Here is a 19,557-nt window from a genome sequence, read left to right on the forward strand (position 1 = left end):
TGCATCAGTCTGCCAAGGGGAGGGCTGATCTAGGCCTTCACTATGCTTTGTACACACCATTGCTGAAGCAAGCCCACTAATTATGATAATAATGACACGTATGAGCAACAACAATAATTTCACACTGAAAACAATGCAAAAGTTCTGTATTAAAAAAGCCAACATTCTGGATAGTACACTGAATTCAGACCTTCCATTTGAGAAAGAATAGAGAGAGAGAGAGACATCCGTTTGGGAATGTAGTTATTTTATTTCCAGTCTTTGTTAAACTATTTATACCACTTTAATTCATAAAAACAATACCCTCTTACATTTGGTCAAGTCTGTTATCACTTGGTCTCATCTTGTCAAATTCAACGTTCGCCATGATAAAGGTTGTCTCCATTGTTCCCCTTTCCAACAACTCCATTTTAATTCTCCAAATAACATAGGTCCTAAGAAAGTTGCAGCAAGATTTTCATCCTGACCACAAGGTAATCAAGAAAAACACTAAAAGGACAGTAGGACATTCAACCCCACAAGGATCCATATTTTGACGAGACAGGACAGGTCAGTTTGTCTCCAGAGGTGTCACTGCATCCTTATAAACAAACATGTTTCTTTGCAAAGTCACCTTTAGATTTGGCCTTCAAATAATGAATGTAAAGAGCATGATAGACTCTGAAGACCCTGGACCATGACGCTGTCCCCAACCCCTCCCTCCCCCCGTATCTAAAATCCCAATGCCTATACCTAGACAAAAAACTCTAGGCATTCTCCTCAAGTGCATTTGAAAATCAAGTAAATAAAGTTGGACATAGACAAATCAGAACAAATGAAACATGTCAAACCAGAGAAGACACATTAGTAGGATGAGGAGCTTCTACAGAATGAGTGGTTCTATCCCCTGAACAACTCCCCTTACGAGCCACTGTAGAATGCCATGTCTCCTTCCGTTCAGTAGTCGATGACCACGTTTGTCGTCGTTTACAACAAACATATTAAAATGGCGTAGTAACGACGGATTCATTCGGGTCTCACTTGAATGTCTTTGCATACCTCGCAAACATTTACCACAATGATATCATAATTGGAATCAATCTTTTCTAAACCAAACAAATTCAACAAACAATACTAATCTATCTAGCAACCCTTCAGCAAGTTGACCAACTGTCATAGACAGACCCGAGTTCAAGATGGACATGGAAGAGACAACCTGTTATGGCTCAGATCTACAGCCCAGTCTACTTTTGTGTGTGTGTGTGTGTGTGTGTGTGTAAGATTGTAGTTAGCGTGTATGGGAGGGAGTGTGCATTATTATTTGTCCATAATCCAGTATCTCTTGGTCACTTTGTGTACCACATTCAAGCAGTCCTTCCTGTATCTTGCTTGGTTCATTGCGATTGGAGCCCGAGTCCACACAGTCCCCCGTCTCCCCCTCTCCCTCTCTCCAGTCTCCGTGGTTACTGAAGCATGACGGACCAGTCCTCCCCGGCACTCACGCCCGGCTTGCGCAGGGTTAACACCGACATGGAGGCATCAAACTCAAACTCCAGCAGGCTCTCCGTGCCATCTGAGGATAGAAGGACAACGATGATGTCAGAGTAGTTCAGTATTCAACTTGCTAACGCAGTATTTTATGTGAACACTTTATGTGAATATTTTGATGCCGTTTTCCCCTTTCTCAAACCACTCAGGCACTCACCAGCAGTCTTCAGGGTGGCCTTACTAGGCTTACTGGCCCCGAGTATGAGAATACGCTCGATCCAGGAAGGGGAGGAGAAGTGGGCGTCAGGGGCCAGGTTACTACACGGAGAGAGAGAGAGAGAGAGAGAGATGGAAGGCCTGAAGAGTTACACTCTCTACAGACAGAGTTAGAGGACAGAGAGAGACAGACAGAGTCAATGCTGTTACACACCTGGAGGAGAGGATGTTGTTGGCGAAGGAAAGTCTTCTGTGGATGAACTCCTTCTTCTTGTCAAAGTTGAAGGTGTGGCCATCGTCCGTGTAGAGCTCGCCTTCAGCAGTTCTCTGCAATGGACGTGTCAGAAGACAACAGTCAGCGGCCATTTCCCAGTATTTTGCAGGTAAACATCGAAGTCAAGCAGGGTTGTAGGAGTTACTACAGGTGTGTGTGTGTGTGTGTGTGGGGGGGGGGGGGGTCTGAGAGTGCGTGTGTGTGTTACCTTGGGGCTGAGAGCGACATATAGGGTGTATGGGTCGTTTTCCATACATGAGGATGACCTTCGAACCCTGGCCTTCCTGGGAATAATGGAGCCGCCGCGCTGGAATACGGGAATCTGGCAACGACAGATCACAGGAAGTGCATCAGGTTCTGAGTTTGTGACAATAAGCTCTTTTTTTCCCCATTTTATTTTTTTATAAAGTGCTCGACTTAATACTACAGTATACACTTGTTTTGTTTTTGTAAATATGTTTTTAGGGCATTTCTGCTTTATTGGGATAGAGACAGTAGAGATTGACAGGAAGGATGGGTGAGAGAGGAGGGATGACATGCAAGATATGTCGGGGGTCGGAATCGAACCAGGAACCTTGCGATTATGTGGTATGCGCATTAGCGTGCTACGCCACTAAGCGTCCCACAGTATACACTTGTGACCTTTTGGGAGTGTGTGTGTGTTGTGTGTGTGTGTTGTAGCCGTCTCTTACAGAGCTCATGGTGACAGGGATGTACAGGTTCTGCGCTCCATTGTGTTTCTGGAATGTGTGGACGTCGAACCACACCTGAGGGTCACACAAAGCAGACAGACTGGTTAGGAGAAAGGTTAACTACGACAGCTGTCATAACACCTACGTAAGGCTGTCACTGGGGTGACACCTCCGAAGCTATGACAGTTAAATGTCACCACGCGCGCACGCACGCATGCACGCTCTCACCCCCACACACACACACACACACACCTCTCCTTTCCCAGGCAGGTAGGCAGTAACACCCCTCGCCCCCTCCTCAGTCACGGGATGCACCAGCAGATCTCTCCCTGAAACAGGGCAGGGCAGGAAGAGAGAGACAGAGGCTTTAGTATTACACCATCGTAAAAAAAGGCGTCTGCTAAATGCCATAAATGTAAAATGTAACAACTCACAAAAAAAAGAGATCAGGTCCGAGCCCAGCCCGAGCCCGACATCAAAGAATTCTTTCAAGCATGCAAGATTATATCTAAACAACACAGTTCTGTCGCGGAAAACCTGAGCCTGGCCCAGCTCGAATCAATTGTCATAAAAATCCGAACCCGCCTGGGTACGGTCGAGTTGGGGCTAAAAGTTCAGAACATATGGTAGGCTCTCACCTAGCAGGAACTGGTCATCCATGGAGAACGTAGACGTGTCCTCAGGGTAGTCCACCCACAGGGGTCTGCGACAAAAGACAGGTAGGTGAGACACAGCATGCAGGTGGAGGAGAACACACAAACACACACACACACACACACACACACACACACACTTTGGGTTCACAGTAAAGCATTACATCAAAGAACCAATGAAGAAATATAATCAAGGTCATACAGATATTATGGAAACAACACCCACGTCCCTGCCCCCCCCCCCATGGTACCTCATGACAGGCTGGCCGGTCCGGTGGGTGTGGTAGAACTGCTGGTACCAGTAGGGCAGGAGGGCGTAGCGTTGGCGTACGGCATCGCGGATCAGAGCCGTGTTGTCGGGCCCAAACAGCCAGGGCTCCCTGCGCGGCGTGTCCAGGTGGGCGTGGGCGCGGAAGAAGGGCTGGTACGCCCCGGTCTGGTACCAACGCACCAGCAGCTCACTACTGGAGGTCTTGAAGAACCCCCCCACGTCAGCTAGCACACAGAGAGAGAAAGAAGAGAAAGAGAGATAAAGAAAGCAAGAAAGAGAGAGAGAGAGAAAGAGAGAGAGAAAGAAAGAAAGAAAGAGAGAGAGAGAGAGGGGGGGGGTGCGTCTGTGAGTACAGTTTAACAGTGACTGATGAGGACGAACACATATTAAACAGGCAGGGTTTTTAAGGAACTACTAATTCCCATGTTAATATTCTGATTCATAGTACAGAAAAAAAAAAGGACATCAAATGGCCTCAGTGTGGCTCCTTGTGAGGGGGAACAGCTGAGTGGTACGGGGTGTGGGGTACAGGGGTGGAGGGGGTGGGGTACAGGGATGCAGGCTGAGGTCTGCTGCTTACCTCCACACAGAGACACTCCCACCAGGCCCAGACTCAGACACATGGGGATGGAGATCTTCAGATGGTCCCACTCTGCAGCATTATCACCAGTCCACACAGCACCTGGACACACGCACAAACACACACAGTATCAGTATCAACTGTCTCTCTCAGTCAGAGATGAAAATAAACATGCAGTTAAAAGGTTACTTAAAACTTAAGTACTTAAAAAGTTAAAAGGTATTGGTTTGCAGGGCCCCACTAGAAGGGGGAGGGGGGGGGGGGGTTTGGGGCTCACCATAGCGCTGTGACCCAGCAAAGAAGGCTCTGGTGAGAACAAAAGGTCTCTCCACTCCCCCGGAGCGCTCGATCAAACCCTCCGCCGTGGCCATTTGCTGAAAGAGGGGAGAGGTGGATAACAACGGGTCAAAGCAGCGGGGAGACCGCAGGTGGTGGCAGTGCAATGCAAAAGGTAAAGATGTGAAATAGGTTTCATTTAGTCGCAAAGCTCCACAATCATCACTCATACAGACAAGTGTGTAGACAGACAGGCAGAGAGAGAGACAAGCAGACAGAGAGAGAGACAGACAGGCAGGCAGGTCACTCACCACGTAGAAGCCGTAGAGGTTGTGGACGTCGCGGTTTTCCCAGTCTCCGTGCACGGCGTCCTTGTGCATGGTGACCTCAGGGCCGTTGAATACCGACGGCTCGTTCATGTCATTCCACGTGTACAGGTTCTCCATAGAGCCCTGAGAGGGGGGGGGGGGGAGGGGGGGAGGGCGTGTTAGACACCATTCCTCATTCCCTGCATTAAAATGTGGTCCTCTGTGGCTCAGTTGGTAGAGCATGTCGCTAACAACGCTTAGGTTGGGGGTTCGATTCCCACTGGGATCATATATACTGAAAAATGTATGCACTCATTGCAATGGAAGTCGCTTTGGATAAATGGCATATATATATATATATTTATATATATAAAATGAGCCCGTCCCGATTTCTACCTCCACCAGCCTCCCCTGATGGACATATGGCAGACTGATGCAAGAGAAGCCTGATTCTCACCTCATACTGATCGTAGGCAAACATACTGGCCCACCAAGCTCTCATCTCTGGGTTGGTGAAGTCTGGATAACCAGCATTACCTGAGGAAAGGAGGGGGGGAGCAAGACAGAAACAGGGGGATAAAAAAAGAAAGAAAAACATTTAGCAACAGCAAGTATTCCGACTGAGTGCGTCACTTAGTACACTACAGTAGACAGACAGAGACACAGACAGACACACACAGACACGCGTCACTCACCAGGCCAGCACCAGCCCTCGTAGTCTCCGCCATCTTTGTTCTTGATGTAGAAGCCTCGGGAGAGGATATCGTTGTGGATCTTGTAGCTGCTGTCCACCTTAATGTGGGGGTCCACAATGGCCACCATCTACGGCAGCGGGGGAGGAGGATGAGGGAGGGGGGGAGGGAACGATGAAGATCAAAATCATTCCTTTGAATACACTAGCAGTGCACTGTACAATTCACATGCAGTATCAGCAGAATAGATGCGTCAATGAATGAATGGTAAGACGTGCCCCCCCCCCCCCCCCCCCCCCCCCCCGGACCTTGCGTCTCTTGTCCGCCAGGCCCTGCAGCATCTCCTTGGGCTGGGGGAACTTGTGGGCGTCCCAGGTGAAGTAGCGCTTGCCGTCCGTGTGCTCGATGTCCAGCCAGATGAAGTCGTAGGGGATGTCGTGGTCGTCGAAGCCCTGGTCCACCGCCTGCACGTCCTCCTGGTCGTTGTAGTTCCAGCGGCACTGGTGGTAGGCCAGCGCCGCGAGGGGAGGGAAGGCCTGCGTGCCTGGAGGGGGGAGGAGGGGAGGGGAGAGGAGAGGAGAGGAGAGGAGAGGAGAGGGTCATTTAGAGGAGATACGTAGTTCTGGGATACTCATCTCTGCCTGAGACACAATGTCAAACTTGGCCTTCATTTACCCAACAGAAAGGCCGGGAGGAAAATGCTGGTCGCATAGACCCTGGCTTTACCTCAAAACAATCAGCACCAACAGACACTTGCACGAAAGCTCTGGTGGAGCAACGCGTCAGACTAAGCCAATAGAATGACCGTCGAAAACGGACGGTGCATAGCCATCGGCTTTACTTGCTATCAATCTTTAGGACGTGACGGACAGGAGGGCTGACCTGTGAGGGAGGCGTACTGGGCGAAGACGTCCGTGGGGGCGGGTCCCAGCATGATGAAGACGTCGATGATGCCGCTCTCGGAGATCCAGCGTACGTCTGTCTGTGGCGCCTCGCTGGAGCCCTGGACGTAGTCCAGCATCTGGCCGAACACAGTCTGCCCAGCAACCAGAGAACCAGGCAAGGGTTAGGGTGGGTGGGCACTGCATGTGTCTATTCCTTGTAGGCACAGCAACAGTGACTCAGTGTGCGTGTGCGTGTGTGTGTGTGTGTACTGTGCTCTGCATTTCTCCATCTCTTACTGGCACCCTGCACAGCAACAGTGACTCTGTGTGTGTGTGTATCTGGCTGTCCTACCTTGCCCGCCGTGTTGGAGCTGATGTCCACCCAGGTCTCTGCAGCATTCAGCCAGAAGATGCCCATGGTACGCTGTGCATTGTGGGCCAGCATTACAGGGATGGCTCCGTAGAGGGCCATGGGGTTGTAGAGTTCATACTGGAACACGTCAAGGTTATAGAGCCGGTAGGGTTCCCCTCCACTGGAACGAACACACACACACACACACACGTTACAGCTCAAAAGGACTCATGGTACATAGGAAAACATCTGAAAGCCGAAAGTGGCTTACGTTGATCTCAGTAAACCCGTGTGGGTGTGACATATTGGTAGTGAATGAAGTGAGTCCCCCTCCCTCCCTTACAGTGTAAAGCTCTGTGGAAAAGTGCCATCCACTTCCAATCCCTACCTAATGCCATGGCCTACATCAATGTCACTCACTCGGTGGTTTTGAGCTTGAGATTGTCTGCGTGTTCCGGAATGCCGTAGACATGCTCCACCCCCGGCAGAGAGAAGTCCAGGCTGATGGAGGAGGGGCCTGAGGAGGAGCACAGCCAATTAGGATTTAACACAGCTAGCACAGCTAGCACACAATCCAATCAGAATTCAGGCGACTTTCTTCAGTGGACTAGAGCAGAGGAGGGGGGTTGCATACCGTTGGGTTTGTTGTCTGTGTGTGATTTGAATGTCTCCTCCCACATCCCATCCTCCACTTTCTCATCTTCCTCTTTCGCTGCCGCCTAGGAGGGAGAAGAGGAGACAATGGACACACACGGGTGAGACCAAGTGAGACATGGGAGAGTAACAGTGTTACTATATATTTAGCTGATATATATATACACACACATACATACAGAGAGAAAGAAAACAGGAGGTAAAAAGAAAGTAGAGGGGGTTAAATTTTGGTCTACAGTTTCACACCTCCCCCGCCTGTTCTTTGGCAGCCTCAGTGTCTTCTTTCTTCTCAGCACCTTCTGGGTCCGCTTGATTACTGGAGAGAGAGAACGAGAGAGAGACACATACACGTCACTAAGACAGAAGAATACACTACTGATAACTGAGGAAATAATACCAAAAAAATAACAACAAAACACACATTTGATTCCATAAATGAGTACAAGAGACATACAGGGGAGAGAGACGAGAGAAACCATGATGGACCAACCTAGCCTTTTCAATAGTGCTAAACTAAGCCCTCTTTCAGTCTAATGACAAAGGGGAACAGGAGGAGAGCAACTCCATGCCTTGGGGCTATCTTGAGCTAAAACACACCAAGGGACAACTTCCCAAGTGGCTTTAGTTTACACTTTACACACAGGCCTTCTTTGAGGACAAACTATTCCAGTGAGAGAACACACACACACACACACACACACACACAGGTCTACTATTGAACTACTTTAAGTCAGTGGTGTGGTGAAATGACCTGTTCTTACAGACTTTTAAGAAACAGGAGTGAGGAATCTTTTATGGAGGTCGGCGAACAGAGCGGACTAGCTGACTGCAGCCCAGAGCTGGCTCTCACATCCAGCTAGTTCAGACAGAGCCCAGAGCTGGCTCTCACATCCAGCTAGTTCAGACAGAGCGGACCAGCTGACTGTAGCCCAGAGCTGGCTCTCACATCCAGCTAGTTCAGACAGAGCGGACCAGCTGACTGTAGCCCAGAGCTGGCTCTCACATCCAGCTAGTTCAGACAGAGCGGACCAGCTGACTGCAGCCCAGAGCTGGCTCTCACATCCAGCTAGTTCAGTTTCAAGTAGGTTTTAAAAGGCCTAGCAGGTCAAGTCACCACATCCTTCACCTTTGGCCCATCAAGGCACGCCAATTCTAGACTAGTCTAGACAGCAACTCAATACAGCCTCACACACAAATAACAAACTTACAAGGCTTTAGTCATTTACCTAGAGAATACCCACTTGATATTATCCAATATGCTAACAACTGTGCTAGTTATCTTATAGGAGAAACTGGGGAGGTTGAAGAGAAGAAACAACATGGCGGAACAGCATGAGAAAAAAGGAAAAAACAACAAAAAAATAGTGAAAGGAAACAAACAAACAACCATGCATTATGTTAAGCACGAGAATGTAACCATGCATTGTAGATGGTGTGTGTGCGTGAGTGTGTGTGCGTGCGAGACTCACGTGTCCTTGCGGATCCGCAGGTGTTCGAAGGCGAGCAGCCCGCGGGAGTTGAGTGACAGAAGCACCTCCCGCCCTTCCATGATGTCCAATCGGAATGGCTGGGCGCTGACAATCACTCGCTGAGAGTCCGCCCCCAGAGACAGAACCACGCCATTCTCATCCTGAGACAGGAGAGACAGACTGGAAGGGGGGGGGGGAGAGACAGAGAGAGACACACACACACACGAGACACAGAGAGAGAGAGAGAGAGAAAGACACACACAAACACACAGAGAGAGAGACAGAGAGAGATAAAAGGTGTTTGAGAGGGGTACAATACTTTTAGAAGGCAATAAGACAGCAGAAAACATCCATTACATTTCAGTGGGATAAGTCTGTGGCATGATATCCACAAGGATGCTATCTCAATCCCCTAAGGATTCATGATCAGCAATCAATGATGAGCATTTCTGCAATACAGCCTATTAGCCAGCACATCTAATGTATCCCCCCCGAGCAATGTCCATCTGCTTCCTCCTCCGCTACATTTTCTTTTGACTCCTTCTGTCCCTGGTCCCTATATCATCATCATCTCCTCCTCCTCCTCCTCCTCCTTCCTCCTCACTTAGAGACTTACGGTTCAGTGGGGGGGTCTGAGATGAGCACGTCGGGGACCTCAAACCGGGGCCTCAGTGGCTTCAGCTCGTTAATCTTCACCCTGGTCATGTTGCCCTGGAGACGGTAGAGCTCCAGCAAGAGGCGCACCTGAGGGAGAGGGTTAAAAAGAAGAAAAGAAATCACAAGAGGCACGAGGGAGAAAACATACTGTACCACAGCACTGTATAACATCACTTACATCATCATATGTGAAATCGTGTGTGTGTGTGTCTGTGTGAGTGCGAGTGTGTGTGTGTGTGTGTGTGTGTGTGTGTGTGACTGTAACAGACCTTGTTATTGTCATTGATGAGCTGCAGGGTGAGCCTGGTGTTGGTAAGCTCCAGGGTCTCCAGCAGGGCTCTGTACGGAGACTGCCCAGGCTTCAACGCTCGCTGACGCCTGAGTGCAAACACAGGCATTGAGAATGACACGTACATGCAGCACTCCCTAGCTAGCAAACATCTCCTGTATGATATATCTAGGCACATGTATGTTGTGAGTAAACAGGTGGTGGGGGGGGGGGGGGGCATGGACATGGACTTGTTGAGCCGATTTCAAACTCAGTCACCAAGATACTAACTATAGATCATCAATAGAAGTCATCTATGGTTGAGCTTCAAATGGGCAAGGACTCACTTGCAGAAGGCACTCTGGTCACAGGTTTTAAAGTTCCCCCGGTCCACGGCCCAGGTTCCACCCAGGCAGAGAGCCAGCCAGAGCACAAGAAGAGGCCCCATACTGACAAGGAGGGCAAGGCAAAGGAGAGGAGGCAAAGGTTAGGTGGAAGTGAAAAACAAAAAGATAAGGCCATCCAGTTCTGTAGTGTGTGGTAGACAATGATCATGCAAAAAAACAAGTCAGAAATGAACGCATTTGAGAGGATAACGATAGACCTTGAACTTTGAACTCAATGGGTTAATGTTGTAGCTAGCTAGCATCCTGATGGTGCATCCTCCACTGGTGAAAGGTGGAGACAAATGTCGATAGCTGATAGGCTGTTTCCTGTTTCCATGTAGTGCTGGTTTTTTAAAATTATTCTTGAGACTTAACGCTATCCAATAACTTACGTGTAAATAAACCTTAAAGCCTGGCAAACCTACAAGATAATTAACCATATATCATTAATATCGTTCTCTAAAACCCACCGAAATCGAAGCATCTCTTGCAACATCCTGTCAAATCTGAAAATGACCGAGTAGCTATTGGTATTGCTAGCTAGCTTAGCTCCAACTGGTCTTCCTCCAACGAGAAACCGCTACGACATCTACGTAGACATTGATGCATATGTAACTTATATTGCCTACCAGTTTCATTGTCGTTATAAGTCGTGTCTCATTGTCTGGCTGGTTAATAACCAGATTGAAAAGGTTAAGAGGTTAGCTAGCTGAGGTAGCACACTCTAACGGGGTTTCAAGCCGTTAATTCAATTGAAAGGGGTTCGACTTCTCCCTGCGAGTCCTGGCGACAGTAAACGTAATATCTTAACCAGTCTACTGTCATGTAAAGCAAGCGAATGACAAACACTACGATCGCTGGATCAATATTCATTGAAAACTATTAGATGCTTGATTAAACAGCGGAATTGCTTTGTCTTACCTTGCTATGAAGGCGGCCATCTTGATATGTTCTAACCCAGTCCAGCCCCGCACTAGCAAAGACTATATAGAAGAGCAAGATTCACCTACAGTGTGGAAGCAGTAACTGGAGTCTATTAGAGACCTCTTGGATATTGACATCCAAGTTTTCGGTTTCTGTGATAAACTGGTTAACGCATCAAACAAATTGTAGTCCAACTTTCCTTCGCAAATAGAGAAGATATAGCAACACCCTTTGCTTGATGTGAGTGCACTACACGGATATCTTGCTCCTATTTCTTTATCCTCTCAGGCACGGACACGTCAGCTTGGTAGTCAAGACACTGACTGTAATCCTATTTGATTTATTTCTACTCTATTCAGTGCACTGCACTTGCTTGGCTTCAGGGCCTCACACACTTGCAAGCTCTACCAATATAAACACCCGAAACCTTATCATAGAGCATGGAGTGAGTGACATGCAGGGTTGTGTAAAATACTTTGAAAATGTACTCAACACAGATGCAGATACTGAATACATGGCTCAAAATGTATTCAGTATTCAGAATACCTTTTCATTTATACACAGGAGCATGAAGAAAACACATCGTGGACACAATGAGTATGAGCAACATTTTGAGATCGATTAAGTTGCTGACAGTTGCACATTTTTATTTTCTTATTTATGAAAGTATCTATTCTGAACACCAATTTTTTTTTAAAAATGCATCGTATCAGAATACTGAATACTTCAAAATGTATGTATGTATGTATTTCCGATACCTGTACAACCCGGGTGACATGACACAACAGCTTGTTATAGGTTGGCAAAAAGATAACATTGAGTTTTGTTGCATTCTTGCAAGTTTATTATGAGATTGATTTCAAATGTGAATTGTGTAGGCCTACAGTAGTCTGTAAAGAAAGTCATAAAGGCATATTTGACCATACCTCATGATCACCACTGACTTGTGGGGGCTGTGATGGTGATCTATAATTACATTATAATCAGTGTACCATAACAGAGTTGTAGTACTTTGTCAAGATGAAGGAAAGAAAATGTTGAGAATATTATTGCTTTTACTATAACCTTCTACCCCCAAAAAGCTCAGTGCCAAAAAAACCTAGACAGCTAAATTTTTGGGACAATGAAAATGTGACCATTTCCCATTTTCTGGTCACTTATCGATGCTACTTTTTCACCGCATAGTTACAGCCGCTTCTTAGAAAATTCTATTCAATGTAAAAATTATACAAAATAGGAAAGATAAAACAGAAGCAATAACATGCTCAACACTTGGTGAACTATGTTTGAGTGCATACAGAACTAGATTACAGTGAGACCAACAACTTTGAAAAACACAAAGCGAAATTCCTCATGAACACATTCTCCTTCCTCTTCTTGCCCCCTCTCTTCCTCGCCATCCCTCCCTTCATCAGTTCTCCTTCCCGCCCCTAGAGCTGGAAACGCCAGCACAGGTGCCCCAGCCGGTCAATGTTTTTATGGAGGACGCTGTGTATAGGTGCCACGTATCTCGCCACATCTCCATCCCGTGAGAAGTCCCTGCAGAACAGCCCCTTCTCAGCGCTGAAGACAAACTTCTGGGGCATCGGGCCGTTGCCCCTCACATACTCCCACACGGCCAGCAGCAGCAGCCTAACCTCGAAGGGCGTCAGAGAGGGGAAGGCCTCGTGGACGTTACCCAGCACTGGGGGCAGCAGCTGGCCCTCACCCATACAGGACACCAGCAGGCAGGAAGCCCCGAGGTGCCAGGGGGAGTCCACCGCCAAGGCCTCCCGCGATGCCTCCCAGTGGGCTAGCAGAGTGGCCAGCAGCCCCCGGAGCACCGCTGAGCAGTAGCAGAGCGCCGGCCGGCCGGAGGCCACGATGTGCAGGAGGGGGAAGAGCACGGGGTGGGCCTCGAAGCAGCGGCGGATGTGGATGTCACGCTCCACCGTGGTGCGGGCGTGGTCCTCCGGCGGCCACGTCAGTTCTCCGTTGGCCACGTCAGGGCAGATGTTCTCCACCAGGGTCACCGCAACCACTTTGGCCGCTTCGGCGTTGATGGGTGGTGGCTCATCGGGATCTGAGGGCAGGTGGTGCGCTCCGTTGTTGCCATTCCCACCAGTGCCTCCGGGGGCGCTGCAGCACTGAACGGTGACAGCCAGGAGTGTCTGCACGTTCTGGATGACCCCCGCTGGGTCCGGATGTGGTTTCGCGTTGCGGTGCTTCAGGCCCTTCCCTATCACCCCGGCGTGGAACACAGACCACACGCTGCCGGAGAAGTTGACCGTGGTGCCGAACCTGCAGTTGATGTCCAGCAGAGAGCCTCCCCGGTCGGGGGTGAGGGACGAGGAGGGAGGGGTGTCCCCACCGACGTCCTCACTCTGCCCTCCAAACAGATCAGAGTTGCCCTTGTGGAGGGCTCCTTCCACCAGCTGCTGTAGTACAGATTTGAGGGTTAGGGGGGAGTAGGCTGCCAGGCGAGACAGAAGGAGAACTGAACAGTTCACGGCTTCTGCCGCCTGACCTCCATCTCTCCCCTTCCCTCCGTCTGCTCTCCACCGCAGGGCCAGGAAGAAATGTGTGACGGCAGCTCTGCTGACGAGCAGCAGGTGAGCGGGAGAGGCGGCGCGGGGCAGGGGGCTGCAGGACAGGAGGCGCACCGTGGCGTGGGAGACTGCCGGGTCACCGTGGAGGAGGAGCGGGCAGAAGTCATGGAGGTGTCCCGAGGCCGCTGCCCCCACCTGCACAGCCATGGAGGACTGAGCACCTGCCCCTGTGCCTCCTCCCGCGCCTCCTGCCCTTCGCTCCTCCTCCTGACTCTGCACGGCCGACGCCAGGTTGAGCAGCAGCTGCCGGAGCTGGCGCGGGCCCAGGGTGTGGGTGTGGATCTGGGCCACACTGCGAGCCATGGCGGCGGGGATGAGGCCCGGGAGGCAGGCGGAGAGCGGGGAGTGGAGCTGCCAGGCCAGGGCCAGCTCCTCTGGGTTACGAGCCTGAGTCAGCAGCTGACAGAGGGCCTCCGTGGCCACGCTGGGGCCTCCGTACACAGACAACAGGCACAGCAGCTGGTGCAGCCAGAGGTGACGTTTCCGCTCCAGTCTCAGAGTCTCGGCACACAGCTCGCCCACGTGGGACTGCAGCTCCTCCAGGAAAGGGACCACCCGCGGCGCCTGGGAGGAGGGGGAGTGAGGGTTCACGTTGTCCCCGTCCGAGCGGTTGTAGACCAGCTTGTGGAGGTGCAGCAGGAGCATCTGGAGGAGGCGGTCACAGGCCTCCCGTACCCCCTCGTGAGGTGACGGCGTGGGGCCCGAGATGATGACGGAGGCGGGCGTGGCGGTGTCGGCCAGGAAGCGGAGCACGCGGGCGCCCCCTGCAGGGCTCTGGCTGATGAGGTGCACGGCCAGCCCCAGCATGTTGTCCAGCTCGTCCCGCGGCAGGCCCTGGAGAACGGCCTGGAGTTGCAACAGTACGGGGGGGCGCAGGGACTCCACCAGCTCTGCCGACACGGCACCCAGCAGGGAGGGAGACAGCGCCGCCAGCTGGAGGAGGAAGGGCACCGCAGCTCTCCGGAGCTGGGCCGAGTTCTCCCAGGCCGAGGACCCCGAGCTGGGCGGCAGAGGCGGACTCAGACTCTCTTGGAACATCCTCAGGAGCTCCCGCCGGATGCTGTCCGAGTGCCGCGCTGCCAGATGCCCCAGGATGCCCACCACCGAGCCGATCTTGGGCACCCGGCTGCTCTTGTCTGGCCCCATCGATCCTCCTTGACTGGCCTTCTCGCCATGGGAGCAGAAGTCTTTGAGGCCGCACGCCAGGACTCGGCTGATGATGGTGCCCGGGAAGGAGCTGCCGATGTGGGCCACCACCCAGTCGAAGTGAGGGGAGTGCTGCACGGAGGTGTCCAGCAGCGCGTCCACGCAGGCGTCCGGGCACCAGGCCAACATGGCCGCCAAGCACTGGGAGTAGGCCTCCATGAGGGAGCGGGTGGCCGCGCAGGACATCCACAGCTGGAGCAGCTCGTTGAGGCTGGAGGAGTGGGGGGCTGCCCTGCGGCCCGCGTGCTTGCTGCTCAGCTGGCCCAGCAGGTCCACAGCCCAGGCGGACACCAGCGGCGCCCAGGCCCGGGGGTTGAGGCGGATGAACTCAGACAGCACGCCGTGGACCTCCTGGATGACATCCTCCAGGTTGGAGCTGACGCTGTTGTTGCTGTCGCCCTCCATCTCCAGGTTGTGCAGGAAGACGGATACGTGCTCGTCATAAACGCCCCTCAGGTGCTCCAGCACCGCCCCGCGGCAGGCGGGCACGGAGCGCAGGAGGCGCACCGCACAGCGGGCATGCTCACGGACGCTTAGCTTCCGTCCTTGAGTCTGGTCCACCCCACTGATGAAGGCTTTGATCTCTTGGGACAGCTCCTGAGGGCTACACGCATTGGGAGCAAAGAGAGCAGAAGAAGGAGAGGTTAGTTAAACTTGGGGAACCTGTGAGAATGGAGAAAATGTGAACATTGAAAACATCATAGCATTCTTAAGGTTGACAATCTACTAAAGACACTTCATAATAGACTCCAAGACAAAACCTCTCACTGTTGCAAAAGTAATAAGTATATTATAATAAGTATAGGCCTAACCTGATGCTATCATTCATCATCAAAATGTAACTTCATCCAATACACAACTGGTTTAGACAATAGTGCACTTTCACATCACTATTTGGCATTATGGCATAATACTAACTGGGTTTGTCGGATGATAACTTCCAAAGTGCCATGTATTGTTGAGTTGTAGGTGTTACAGTACAACAGCAAGCTCATTTGGCAAGCAAAACACTCAACCAGACTACTGCTACTCACCTGAATGGATTTTGCGGCGTGTGACTGTGAGAGGTCTGCATCGCTGTCAGGGGTGTCCCGTCAAACACGGCAGACATAGTTTGATTTTTCAACTTTATAATATCACATTAACAACTCTACCCTGGTCACAAGCTAAAAAATGACCAGTACCTTACGTGAAATGTTATGTTTTCTGGTGTTATTCAGAACAAAATTATCAAAAGGGCGCCCCATAAAACGGAAGTATTTTCCCAACTTCCTCGATGGCGATTTTCGGGCACTAAAGCAAACGTGTTCGTCTCTTTACCGCCATCTACCGGGCTGGCATCATTAATAACACTGAGAAGAAGATGGGTGGGAATATGGGCGAGAAATAAACAAATCTTGTATGGGTAGATTATGTATACAATACGCATAACTGAAATATAATAATAATTTGAGATGTTTTGGGTGGCTTGGCTTCGCTTTCGTCTACGCTGATTCTGTTCATATTGCCTACGTCAGCACCCTGGGAACGCCAGCGGAGTGACGCCCATTTGTTTTGCCTTTTGGGAGCGTCAGCTGATCGCTGACAGCTGATCGCACTGTGGTGAATGCTTCGCCGAGGTCACCGCATCAGACAGTCACGGTAAGAACATACTAACTGGAAGTTGTGGTTTCAAATAAAATAAATTGTAGATGTGAGGTTATTGAATCTCGATGTATGCATGTCAGCCATGGCTCCTCATGTTATAGAGCAAGCAAATCAATTATTTAGCTTAGCTGACGTGTTTGAATATAAACAGACCCCAAACACCGACGATGAAGTAGCAGAGAGATTCAGCGTCAGCAGTGTCACTGTCACTGTCACTAATAGCTACCAGATTTATGACTGTGGTGAAATGCTATGTGAAACTGTAATTTATTTGCATGAAACACCCATGTATAAAAAATCCCTGTAAAAGGAGAGAGAGACATCTAAAAAGAGGGATAACTTGCCCAAGACTAACAGGTTTTTTTTGTCGCATTCTTGTTTACATTTTCTGTTTCGATGCCTATTTCTGGAGCAGCAGAGGAAATCTCTCAAAGTGGTCGGATAAGCTTGAGAATCATGGCTCCAACATTGGTAAGTCAAGTCCGACCAATTGTGGCTATTTGTTCAGCATATTAAGGACCATGCTGATTATAGTTAAATATTGACAACATGAGAAGTCAGGGATTTAACATCAAAGGAAACATGTTCATCTATACTTCTTCCTCGCTTGGCATGATCAGATAAAATGTGGAGAATGTAGGCGATGTATTGTCCTGACTGATTGTTTTCCCAAATGAATCTCAGGACTCTCCCTTTTAGTCCAGAATAGCTGTCTTTCCTGGGCAATTTCATGTCCAACGAGTCCAGAGTCCAGCAACGCTTATGTGGCAACACACACACACACATTGCTAAATCAATACTGATTTATTTTATTAATGTATCCCTTCCCAGTACGATGAGAAACCCGAGCCAGGAGACCTGATAGAAATATTCCGTGGGAACTACCAGCATTGGGCTGTGTACGTTGGCAGTGGCTATGTTGTTCACCTGGCGCCCCCCTGTGAGTTTAAACTACTATATTATATGCTGTAGGATATTCACTTCTTTATTTGAGGAAATATGGTGGCATTCTACATGAGACATAGAATGAGTTGTAAAGACTTAAGTGACAAAAACTGCCTTCCTATGATTTGTTTTGATGACATCTCATGTCCCGTGAATGTCCCCTCCCTCTCTCTCTGAATTCAATTCAGTTGGCTTTATTGGCATGAACAAACAAATGTTTACAATGCCAAAGCATCACAAACAATCATAGATAAACAGGTAAAACAATCAGAAAGTTAAAAAATCTGTTACTAATAAGCTAATAAGGGAAATAACTAGAAACAACCAATAAACAGTTATGGTACAGTTTATGGCCCACTGGATGTCCTTAGGATGTGGCACAAAGTTACACATTTTGCTGCTAAGATTTAACATTTGGGTATTTCGCCCAGTAAATGTGGTAACTTTGTTTTTGTTATAAATTCTTCTCCCTCCCCCTCCCCCTCCCCCCAGCGGAGGTGCCAGGAGCAGGAGCCAGCAGCATGATGTCAGTTCTCTATGACAAGGCCCTGGTTAAGAAGGAGGAGATCTGGGATGTGGTGGGGATGGACGAGTGGCATATCAACAACCTGCTGGATAAGAAGCTTGAGGCCAGACCCGTCCGTGAGATCCTGAGAGAGGCAGAGTTCTATTTGGGGCAAGAGCTGCCCTACTGCGTCTTCAGTGGCAACTGTGAGCATTTTGCCACAGAGCTACGGTACGGCAAGGCAGAGTCTCGGCAGGTAAGTACACTGAGGGCTCAAGGATAGTGCTCAACATAGAATATATGATGTACTTGTTAGACATTTGACACACCATTGGTAGATTACCATGCTCTCTCTTGATTGTGTGTGTGTGTTCCAGGTTCGTAAGGCCGTGGAAGTAGGTGTGGGGATGGGTGTAGCCGTGGCAGTTGGTTTCGGAGTATTTGCTCTTGCAGGTGCCATCTTTGGAGGCGGGAGCAAAGAGAAGAAAAATACTCAATGAGTGACACCCCGTACTACCTATAGGAGAGCTTCATGAGCAGCCAATCACCAGAAAGCCTAATCGGTCAATCCTTTAGCCCTTGTCACCTGTAACACTCACCCTGAGGTTTAGGGGGGAGGGTTATTTCTCTCGATACTTTTAAAACCTTTGAGTATTAAACTGACATGAACTGAAAGCACAAAGCAGAGATTTCACATTGTCCTATTGTCTACAACTGAGTGGATTTATTTACTTTATTGGAGGTGCTTGAAGGCAGCTAGAGTTAAGCTGTTTTAACTTGACATAACAAGCTAACTTTATTACAGTAAACAGATTTTACAATTTGTAATTGAATTACAACACTGGTGTTTGCCTGAACCAATCTGCGTTGATTCTGATCAAGTGCATTTGACCACTGCTGCTTATCGCTTTAGAATTCAGAGTCACATGTGGGTCCTCAGGATACATCTTAACTGTCCCTCCTAAAGACCTCTTCATACCCACTAACCCCCTGTACAAGTTTCTCTACTGTAAATCAATTAATAAAATTAAATTTAAAAAAAAGAAGTAATTCTTCCTTCTTCTAGCATTGTGGCAGCCAATAGCCCCTGGTCCAAGCATAGATTACTTTTTCTTATGATGACTGATGGATAGATGATTTACTTACTTAGACAAATGTATTTGTTGTTAGTTGCTTTGGATAAAGGAGTCTGCTAAATGCTGTAAATGTAAATGCAATGACGTTTTGGAAATAATACATTTGCAATCTAATATATTGGATGTGTAATTATCCATTATCCAATGTTTGATCTGTAAAAAAATGTTTGTATGAAACCTATTGATGTGTAATTGACTGAACCTGATTTGTATTTGAGAATAGATTTGGTCTTGATCTGTCCGTGGTTTAATAGTTTGTACATTTTTGAATAAACATTAAATAAATAAAGATTAGTCTGTTGAGAAACAAAAACTTGTGGAACTTTTTCAAAGTGCCGTTTCCAGCAAGTGTGTGATTTCTCTGCTAGTATCTAACCAAGTTTGTGTTCTGAATAATTTATACTTGTTTTAGCAAACAGAACAGCCCTTTGTGGTTCTTGAAATCCTTGTGCCAACCCTGTCCAGTGTCTGTAATGTTTACACAATAAGAACTTGTTCTATGCATTG

General features: G+C 49.0%; 3 protein-coding genes across 3 annotated transcripts; 1 reads left to right on the top strand and 2 right to left on the bottom strand.

Moving 5' to 3' along the window:
- Positions 1-129: 129 nt before the first annotated feature.
- ganabb (glucosidase II alpha subunit b) lies at positions 130-11,189 on the bottom strand. Its single transcript, XM_083686588.1, has 24 exons — positions 11,021-11,189; positions 10,061-10,162; positions 9,715-9,823; positions 9,405-9,532; positions 8,789-8,968; positions 7,566-7,635; positions 7,300-7,384; positions 7,086-7,182; positions 6,666-6,846; positions 6,312-6,465; positions 5,738-5,973; positions 5,433-5,559; positions 5,195-5,274; positions 4,741-4,881; positions 4,431-4,527; positions 4,154-4,255; positions 3,554-3,797; positions 3,288-3,352; positions 2,902-2,978; positions 2,650-2,724; positions 2,166-2,279; positions 1,898-2,010; positions 1,685-1,785; positions 130-1,552 (listed from the first exon to the last, which is right to left on the bottom strand). Exons 1-24 carry the CDS (start codon positions 11,038-11,040, stop codon positions 1,443-1,445), a joined length of 2,808 nt encoding a protein of 935 aa, XP_083542714.1. The 5' UTR covers positions 11,041-11,189; the 3' UTR covers positions 130-1,442.
- Positions 11,190-11,654: 465 nt separating this feature from the next.
- ints5 (integrator complex subunit 5) lies at positions 11,655-16,065 on the bottom strand. The gene is made up of 2 exons (XM_083686594.1): positions 15,852-16,065; positions 11,655-15,421 (listed from the first exon to the last, which is right to left on the bottom strand). Exons 1-2 carry the CDS (start codon positions 15,926-15,928, stop codon positions 12,454-12,456), a joined length of 3,045 nt encoding a protein of 1,014 aa, XP_083542720.1. The 5' UTR covers positions 15,929-16,065; the 3' UTR covers positions 11,655-12,453.
- Positions 16,066-16,426: 361 nt separating this feature from the next.
- Positions 16,427-19,459, top strand: LOC310816500 (phospholipase A and acyltransferase 3-like). Its single transcript, XM_083686733.1, has 5 exons — positions 16,427-16,458; positions 16,880-16,935; positions 17,296-17,404; positions 17,902-18,170; positions 18,292-19,459. Exons 2-5 carry the CDS (start codon positions 16,921-16,923, stop codon positions 18,412-18,414), a joined length of 516 nt encoding a protein of 171 aa, XP_083542859.1. The 5' UTR covers positions 16,427-16,458; positions 16,880-16,920; the 3' UTR covers positions 18,415-19,459.
- Positions 19,460-19,557: the final 98 nt, after the last annotated feature.

Source organism: Argentina silus (genome assembly GCF_951799395.1).
Source record: "Argentina silus genome assembly, chromosome: 15".
In the NCBI taxonomy this organism is placed as follows: Eukaryota; Metazoa; Chordata; class Actinopteri; order Argentiniformes; family Argentinidae; genus Argentina; species Argentina silus.